Source organism: Coenobita brevimanus, chromosome 63 (genome assembly GCF_032717465.1).
Source record: "Coenobita brevimanus isolate Jiangsu-jjx chromosome 63, ASM3271746v2, whole genome shotgun sequence".
In the NCBI taxonomy this organism is placed as follows: Eukaryota; Metazoa; Arthropoda; class Malacostraca; order Decapoda; family Coenobitidae; genus Coenobita; species Coenobita brevimanus.
In genome coordinates this window covers 41,052,298-41,062,456 of record NC_137016.1, presented here as the reverse complement: position 1 = coordinate 41,062,456, position 10,159 = coordinate 41,052,298, and the positions used below count along the sequence as shown (strand labels likewise).

The 10,159-nt window shown below is 44.3% G+C and overlaps 1 protein-coding gene across 1 annotated transcript; it reads left to right on the top strand.

Moving 5' to 3' along the window:
• Nucleotides 1-1,560: 1,560 nt before the first annotated feature.
• On the top strand, nt 1,561-9,260 carry LOC145404443 (putative glutamate receptor). Its single transcript, XM_080275961.1, has 11 exons — nt 1,561-1,649; nt 3,075-3,245; nt 3,475-3,562; nt 4,001-4,152; nt 4,658-4,800; nt 5,825-5,912; nt 6,444-6,573; nt 6,763-6,940; nt 7,682-7,781; nt 8,551-8,680; nt 9,162-9,260. Exons 1-11 carry the CDS (start codon nt 1,561-1,563, stop codon nt 9,258-9,260), a joined length of 1,368 nt encoding a protein of 455 aa, XP_080132087.1.
• The last annotated feature ends 899 nt before the right edge of the window (nt 9,261-10,159 follow it).

Sequence of the window (10,159 nt, the reverse complement as noted above, 5' to 3'; positions counted from 1 at the left end):
TGCCTCTCACCTGGCCACGGACGTCAGGTGTAGCCCAGGACACTTTTACACTCCCTCACACTCTTTCTCCCACGTAAATGCACGGAGGCGCTGCAAGGAGGCGGGGAGGTAAAAGCCATGATATAGTAAGCAGCAGCAGGAGTCGTCAGGTGAGACAGGTGTAGCGGAAGAGGCAAGGTTGGAGTCACGCAGCGATTTATTTATCCCGTAGACGGACAGCGCTGAAAATGAAGAAAAAGTCCATGTAGCTATCTATCTATCTATCTTAAGTCCATGTCTCTAGCCATCCATCTATCTATCTATCTATCTATCTTAAGTCCATGTCTCTAGCCATCCATCTATCTATCTATCTATCTATACACTGATGGATTACACACCAATACATTATGAAGTGGTATGAAGCGGTAAAACTGAGATGAGGTTAAGCTTAATGCAAATAAATCACTTAGGAAAAGATGTTACACCCACACAGGAAAATACTGCGCCTTATCACTCTATCACTCCACAGCACGTACACACGTGGGCGTAAGTGTTCCATGTATGCAAATTACGGTACTGCGAATTCAAAACACACGGAATTCAAAAGACTGGGAATTCAAAACACTGGGAATTCAAAACATTAGGAATTCAAAGCACCAGGAATTCAAAACACTGAATTTAAAACACAGGGAATTCAAAACACTAGGAATTCAAAATACTTGGAATTCAAAACACTAGGAATTCAAAACACTAGGAATTCAAAACACTGTGAGGCCAAAATACCTTACACATCAACCCACGGATATCAAATAAATTTCCTTGACATAATTGGCTCCTTAATTCTCGCCAAACACACACACACACACACACACACACACACACAAGCTTTAGCCTATGTGCGTACCGTCTTTCCACTATCATCACCATCACATCATCATCATCATCATCATCACCCATCTGAAATCCAATAGTAATGATCGCTGTTGTGATGATGATGATGATGATGATGATGATGATGATGATGATGATGATGATTTCCATTATTTTCATTATTATTATTATAATATATTTTTATTATAATTATTATTATTATTATTATTGTTGTTGTTGTTGTTGTAGTTGTTGTCGCTGTTCCCATCATCATCATTATCATCATCAAAACGAATTCTTGGCGATATGTCAGAACAGAACTAAGCGGACCAACCATTACTCTTTTATTTATTTATTTATTTTTACCGTCGCACAGTCAAAAAAAAAAAAAAAAAAAAATCCCTGATGGCATGTGAGAATGGAGCTCTATCAGGCAGCCATGGATTTTTTTTCTTTTGTCTTTTTTCTCTCTCTTCTTTTCGCCGTAACACTTTTCCGTGGGCGCATTAACCTTACCCCCGCTGTGCACCTGTCGGGCAATGAGTGACAAAAACGCAGGTAAGTCTGTCCACGGAATCAATTACTCACTCACACACACACACACACACACACACACACACACACACACACACACACACTCACTCACTCTCTCAGCCCTGGAGGAGGAGGTGTAGTGCGAGGTGTAATTACCAGGTGTAGAGTGAGGGCAGGATGGTGTCACTCCTTCCGATGGCACTGGCGATGTTGGCACTGGCACTCCAGGGCACTGCCAACACCACGACGATCCTTCCAGCCCGTAAGTAGGAGATGGCAACTTTCTAAATATACTGCTACTAGAACTGACCACTTGCAAGAAAGAAGGAACCCAAGGCCAGGAGCGCGCGAGTGTTGGGCTACAAGAAAGTTTAAAATATCAACACACTCGTACGTAACTGTCTTTGTATCGGTATAATTCGCACATAAAGAGGCATATACCGTGTGAATTTAGAGGGCAGCAAAATGGCAGAGGACAGGGCGACATGGAGGCGATTTGTTTGTGGCCACCCCTACCGGGATTAAGGTGTCTGGGTATTGAGAAAGAGAGAGAGAGAGAGAGAGAGAGAGAGAGAGAGAGAGAGAGAGAGAGAGAGAGAAAAACTTATTACTCGACTTCTTCAACTTCCTCCTGACTCAAAAACCGGAAGTGGTCAATTTACGTAACACAGTGGCCAAAGTTCCATATCTCGTATTCTCGTCGTTAAAGGAGGCTCCCTAACACCTCTTCCTTAGCGATTTATTTTTGGATATGACTGGTTCAAATTCTTCTGTGCGTTACTGATGCAGCGTCTGGCGATATTAGAAGGATTTATATAACAGAGACGATAGTGAGGTGTAATAAGCCAAATAAATCACTTAGAGCAAGGTGTTGGGGAACTTCCGTAACTGACGTGCCTACCGCCCTACGAATCTTCATAAATAACGTACGGGGTACTAACCAGCCATACCCAAAAATAAATCGCTAAGGAAAAGGTGTTTGGGAGACGACACTGGTATAAGTCTGGTACTGTGGTATTTACGGAGGTGGCTGGGGAAGGGGGGGGGGGAAATTGGGTACTCGGCAGGTGTGGAGGTGGAGGAGGAGGAGGAGGAGGAGGAGTAGGTGGAGGTGGAGGTGACGGGGATGAGGGTGGAGGCAGGGAGGGAAGAGGAGGTGGAGGGGGAAATCAGGTACTCAGACTGAAGATGTTAATTACTTGTCTCGGCAGGAATGGAGGTGGAGGAGATGGAGGTGGAGGTGGAGGAGGTGGAGGCAGGGTGGCAGAAGGAGGTGAGGGAGGCACTACGAACCACACACCCAACGGCGTTTAAGTAAGTGTATGTAGATAGATAATAGACAGACAGACAGACACACGGACAGATGGATAGATAGAGAGACAGACAGATTGACAGACAGAAAGAGAGGCAGATAAAAAGACAGACAGATAAAGAGATAAACAGATCGATGTGTAATTACTGATAAGACATATTCCACATGTATCACTATCCCTCCATATAACTCACTTCTCTTTGATCACTTTATAAATATTTCGTTGTGTCTGGAAAACAACTATGTGTAAGATAGATAGATAGACAGATAGACAGACAGATAGATAGATAGATAGACAGAAAGATACCTAAGAACTTGCCCCAATATCTAAGACTTTCTCTCAAGACGTAAGAGGGTCTCCCAAAATCTTCCTATACAGGTTCCGACGTGCTCCTCACTTCCTGGTGGTTGCAGAGCCCTGGCCCCCACACGTGTACATGACGCCCTCCACACCCACACCCACACCCACACCCACGCCCACACCCACCTTCGTCGTCTCCGGACCCATGGGACAGCTGATGGACGCATTGGCTACCTCTCTCAACTTTACGTGAGTACACACACACACACACACACACACACACACACACACACACACACACACACACACACACACACACACTGCATTTTGTTTACTTCTGCCCACAGTGGGTGCCATTAAGTAAAATATCTGAGAAAGAATTACCGCTTCTCAACATTGCAAATAAATACAGAGTCAAGAGAAAAATGCAAATCTCTCTCTCTCTCTCTCTCTCTCTCTCTCTCTCTCTCTCTCTCAGGTACACCACGGTACAGGGGGATGGGTACTGGGGGGCAGCACGGAGGAACGGCTCTTGGAACGGCATGATCGGCAAGGTGATGAGGAAGGTGAGAATTAGGACACCTGGGCACCTATGACTCACCTGGATGATAATATTAATAATAATAATAATAATAATAATAATGATGACGACAACGACGACGATGATGATGATGATCATGATGATAATAAAATTAGTAATAATAACTGTAATAATAATATTGATGATTTTACAGTAACAATCTTAATAATAATAACAACAATAATGATGATAATAACAATAGTAATAATAATAACAGTAATAATAAAAACCAATACCTATATCTCAACTGTGTTATTCAAGCAATGTCCTCACTGATAACACATAAGACGCAAACCAAGGAATATTAATGAGTAGTTTGGAAAATAAATCGCTATGGAAGAGGTGTTTGGATGCCTCTTTACTCGATGGGAATACGTACGTCTTCAATGTACGTCTAAAATGCTCGTCTTAAATGCTTTCTCAGGAGGCTGACATCGGACTGGGGCCCTTTGGGATGTCAGACAGTCGTAGTGAGGTCGTGGACTTCACCATTCCCGTGTTCCTGGAGATGCTGCACGTCCTTGTGGCCAGGCCTCTTCCTCAACCAGACCCTTGGGGATTCCTCGCACCCTTTTCGTGAGTTACCCCTACGTCTCTTCTCGTTTTTCTTGCGTTACCCCTCGTCTCTCCTCCTCTCTTCTCGTTTTTTGTTTCCCCTCTTCTCTTCTCGTTTTATGTTTCCCCTCTTCTCTTCTCGTTTTTTGTTTTCCCTCCTCTCTTCTCGTATTCTCTGAGGGGCTTCATATCCCTTTACGGGGCTTAAATATCGCTTTACAGGGCTTAAATACAGCTTTGTGAGGTTGAATATCGTTTTGTGGGGCTTAATATCACTTTACACAGGATAAATATCGCATACCGGGCTAGAATATTACTTTACTGGGCATTATATAGTTTTACGGGGCTTATTATCGCATACGGGGGGGGGGGCTAAATATCGCACACCGGGGGGAGGGGGGCAAATATCGCATACCGGGGGGAGGGGGGGCAAATATCGCATACCGGGGGGAGGGGGGGTTGAATATCGCATACCGGGTCTACAAATCGTCATATGGCGCCTAATTCCTCACTTTACATTTTGCAGGTGGTACGTGTGGGTGGGTCTTGGGGGTGGCCTGGTGGTGGGGGTGGGGGTGGCATGGGCGGGGGTGAGGATGAGGGGCAGTGGCGGACCTACACACCTGGCCTCTCACCTGTGGGCACTCTACAGCATCGCAGTGGCGCAGAGTAAGTATATCGCGTTAGTAGGTAGGTAGGTATGCAGGGAGGCTAGTAGGTGGGTTACTAGGTAAGCTGTTAAGAAGGCAGGGGGGCAGGTAAAAGGGTAGGCTGGTAGAAGGGTAAGTTAGCAGTCAAAGAGGCAGTTAAATGGGAGAGCAGGTAGGTAGGTAAGTAGGTAGGTAGAAGGGCAGGCAAATAAGTAACCGTGTAGCAGGTAGATTGGCAAATAGGTAGGTAAAAAGGCAGGTAAATAAGTAGGTGGGAAGGTAGGTAGGTAAGTAGAAGGGTAGACAAGAAAACAGGTAGGCAGGTAGGTAGGTGGGTGGGTAGGTAGGAAAAGAGGTAGGTAGGCAAGTAGGAAGGCAGACAGGAAGGTAGGTAGGTGTGTCAGGAAAATTACACGATTAATCATTCTTCACATCTAAAACTATTGTGATAAAATTAACAAGCTCTATAATTTTGGATTCTGACTGACACCTTAAATACCATACAGTACTGTATATCTTTAAGTCATACGTAAGTAATAATAATAATAATAATAATAATAATAATAATAAATAATAATGATAATGATGATGATGATATTAATAATAATAATAATAATAATAATAATAATAATAATGATGATAAATAATAATAATAATAATAACAATGATGATGAATATGATGATGATGATGATGATACTACTACTACTACTAATAATAATAATAATAATAAACAGAAAATGAGAGTTAATAATAATAAAGATGATGATGATGATGATGATGATGATGATGATGATGATAATAATAATAATAATAATAATAATAATAAACAGATAATGTGCACTCGCCGATCTTTTCACCTGATGTCGAGAGAGAGAGAGAGAGAGAGAGAGAGAGAGAGAGAGAGAGAGAGAGAGAGAGAGAGAGAGAGAGAATCCAAACACACAAAAAATAAACACAAAAAAAACAAAAGAAAAAACAATAAAAATAAGAAAATAAAAAAAAATATGAGAAAGAAAAATGTCAACCCTTCCTCCTGCCCCAGACCTGCCCTGGATACCTAAGGGAGACGCACTGAGGTTACTTTTTGTGGGGTGGATGGCCATGGTGCTCGTTATGGCCAAGAGCTACAGGTGAGTGGGTATACAGGTGAGTGGGTATACAAGTAAGTGGGTATACAGGTAATTGGGTATACAGGTGGGTGGGTATACAGGTAATTGGGTATACAGGTAAGTGGGTATACAGGTGAGTGGGTATACAGGTAAGTGGGTATACAAGTGAGTGGGTATACAGGTGAGTGGGTATACAGGTAAGTGGGTATACAGGTGAGTGGGTATACAGGTGAGCGGGTATACAGGTGAGTCGGTATACAGATGAGTGGGTATACTGGTGAGTGGGTATACAGGTGAGTGGGTATACAGGTGAGTGGGTATACAGGTGAGAGGGCATACAGGTGAGTGAGTCAAGAGGTGAGCTGAGTATACAGGTGTTTAGAGTATGAAGGTGAGTGAATATAACAGGTGAGCTAATGAGTATACAGGTGCATGAGTATACAGGTGACTTAATGACCATACAGGTAAATTAATGACCACACAGGTAAATTAATGACCCTACACGACCTCGCATCACCTACTCTTTTTTTTTTTCTTACTTTTTCCTACCAGCGGTGCCCTTACTTCCCTGCTCGCGATCAAGAAGCTTACGGTGAGATACGATTCCTTACAAGACGTTCTGGCTGACACCTCCCTTACACTGCTCCTTGAGGGGTCCACGGCACTTACCCAGCATCTTCAGGTGAGAGAGAGAGAGAGAGAGAGAGAGAGAGAGAGAGAGAGAGAGAGAGAGAGAGAGAGAGAATAGTAACGAAGAAGTGTTTTATATGGAGGAAATCACAACTTTCCTCCTCCTTTCCCTTACACCCCCCACTAACATCCCCCCTTTCCTTCCCCCCACTCTACCTCCCCCTCCCCTCCCCTCCAACAGACCGTGCAATCAGGGGTGTACGCCGAATTAGCACGTGAGGCCAAAACACGTGCCAAGTACGTACGTGCGAGCGAGACGTACCAAGCCGCCTACGAGCTCATAGTCGACGGATCCCACGCCATGATTGTGGAGAACGTGGTGTGCAGGAAGATATTCTCTGATTATTTTAGCAGGACAGGTGAGAGAAGGGGGGGGGACAGGTAAGAATGGTGATGGTGATGGTGGTGGTGACGATAAGGAGAAGGACGAGGAACGGGAGGAGCGGCGGCGGCGGCGGCGGCGGCGGCGGCGGCGGCGGCGGCGGTGGTGGTGGTGGTGATGATGATGATGATGATGATGATGATGAGGAGGAGGAGGAGGAGGAGGAGGAGAGGAAGGGTGGTGATGATGATGATATGAGTGATAATGATTATAATATTGATGGTGACGAGGGTATACTAGTGATGATGATGATGATGATGATGATGACGATGATGATATAAGAAAAGGAGAGAAAAAACACTGAGAGACAAAGCAGAAGAGAGGAAGAGATGGAGCAAAAGGCAGGAAGAGAAACAGGTAAAAGAAGGTGAATGCAATATTGAAAAAAAGGAGAAAGAAGGAAAAGGAAGAGAATGAAAACAGGGAGAAAGATCGTGAGAAAGAGAAAAAGAGAGGAAGAAAGGGAAGGAAGGGAGGGAGAACTGAAGGTGGGAGGGAAAGGATGACAAGAGAGAGGAGGAGGAGGGTGAAGGAAGGAGGGATGAGGAGGGAGAAATAGGAAGAGTAGAATGTTATGTGCCTTTATCATCTATCTGTTTATCTATCTATCAATCTGTTTGCGTCTATCCATCCATCAACTGATCTATTTATCTATCTACCAACTTTTCTTTATCTATCTATCCATCCGTCCTTCTATCTATCTGTCTGCCTCCCCCAGGTCGGTGTGGTTTCTACATGTCTACCAGCAGCTTCTGGCGCCTCATCTACGCCATGATAGTCCAAAGGGGCAGCCCACTCACACGGCTTCTGAATGCCAGGTGAGTGTGCTGGTGGTGGTGTGGTGTGGTGTGGTGGTGCTCTACCCTGGTCTGTTTGGCCAAGCAGACCTATCGACAACAAACAAATAAACGGCCGCCTTCGTGTGGCAGACAGCGACTCGCCAGGGTCGGAACAGGGTCCTTCCACACGGCGAGGTGCAGGGAAAAAGGCAGAGGCATAACCCCCAAGATGATAAGCTGTGTACGCGTATGAGTAGTAATTTCAACCCGGACTTCGACTACTTGGTAAATGTGATTGAGTTCCCAGCCTGGGAGTGTTGTGCAGCGCTACTAGGCCTTGACCCCACGTCACTCCCATGGTAGCACCTTCTCGGACAACGGTAACCATGCACCCACTACCTTTTTGGCGGGCTAACGGGTGCTACACCTTGCCTAAAGGTGACCCGGGACTATGCAGGGCCGGGGCGTCCATCTTCCCTAAGACGGACACCTGCTGCAGCCGCATACCCAAGGTGGCCGTAAGAAAGGGACTGTACTCAGTGGCTCTGGTTCGCTTGTTCGTTTTCATTTAGATTTGCAGAGTTCTTTCAGGTTTTGGTTAATTCTTTCTGCACTAATAAGAAAATACCGCTGTACTATGATCTTACTGAACAAATCATCACCTAAAGAAAGCCTAACCAACCCACTCAACCCAACTCATCCCATCCTAACCTAATCCAATGTAACTCAACCCATCCTACCTTACCCTACCCTATCCAACCTACCCTATACGACCTCACCTCACCTCATCTAACCCCACCTCACCCAGGATCCGCGCACTACGAGAGTTTGGCATCTACGAGAAGTGGGCGAGCGCTAGGATGCCCAACGCTACCCACTGCATTACCACACCTACGACTCTCAAACTAACTCAGCCTTACTCACTCCAGGACCTATGGGTGAGCAAAGGACGGGTTTTACTCATTCTCTTGCTTACTTTCTCACTCGCGCACTCACTCTCCTTGCTTCCATATTCACTCTAACTCCATTCACTCAGCGTAGAATATTCTTTTAGCAGCACTACATCGGGTGAGTGGATGGCGATTGTCCAAACTTACAAAATTAAACACGTATAAAAAAAAAACAACTAAAGGTCATGAAAGAAAAATGATATTATCTGATTCATCATTATCATCACCATATTCTACTAGTCATCATCATCATCATCATCATAATCACCATTCACTAGCACCACCACCATAACCATCGGCAGCAGCACCCATCATCGTCACCATAATCATTATCACCACCACAATTATTAACAACAGCATCCTCACCATCACTATCACCACACGAATCATCACAATCATCCTCACCATCACCACAATCATCCTCACCATCACCACACGTCACTAACCATCACAATCATCACCCTTTCAGGCGGTGTTTCTGCTGGTAGGGGGCGGGTGTCTGCTGGCCACACTCGCCTTTTGTTGTGAGCTGTTCCTCCCGCCGGACCGCCTCCCCCGCCACCACTGACACATGCCCGTATCCTCTCCCCTACCACGATGAAAATGAATAAAAAATAAAAAAAATAAATAAATAAAATGCATAACTACATAATAATAATACAGTAAAAATAAGGACCGTAAAATGATTAATTCCACTACTACTACTGATGCCGTTAATAGCAAATAATAATAATAATAATAATAATAATAATAATAATAATAACTGAAGCCTTTTTTTCCTCCCACTGTTGCAAAATCCCTCCCTTTTCAAACCCCTCCATTTTTCTTCCTTTTGCAGAATCTCTCCCTTTCTTGCAAGATCCTTCCCTTTGCAACACCGCCATTTTCTCTCTTGCAAAATCTCCTCCTTTTGTAACCCTGCCATTTTTTTTCTCCCTTTGTATGATTCTCTTCCCCTGTTGATAATCCCTCCCTTTGTAACCCTGCCATTTTTTTTTTTCTCCCTTTGTAGATTCTCTCTCTTTGTGCAACATAAGGAATAAATAATTTCCTCCCTTTGCAACGCCGCTATTTTTTTCCTCCCTTTGTTGATTCCATTCCTTTCTCCCTCCCTTTGTTTCTCTCCCTTTTTTTCCCAATCCAAATTATAAAGATCGTCCTCCCACAACTTTCGTTACAGATTCTCTTCCTTTCTCCGATATCACCCTCCCTTTGCATCTCTCTCTCTCTCTCCGATTAGCAATAAATGTTTAAAGTAAATACTGTTGATTTACCTTTCTTGGTGTTAGAGAGAGAGAGAGAGAGAGAGAGAGAGAGAGAGAGAGAGAGAGAGAGAGAGAGAGAAATATCGTTGTTGTCGTCATAGATTTAATTGTTGATAAATACAAAGTGTACACATCCTCTCTAGGACGGGGTGAATCCGACTTACACACACACACACACACACACACACACAGCTATACTGTA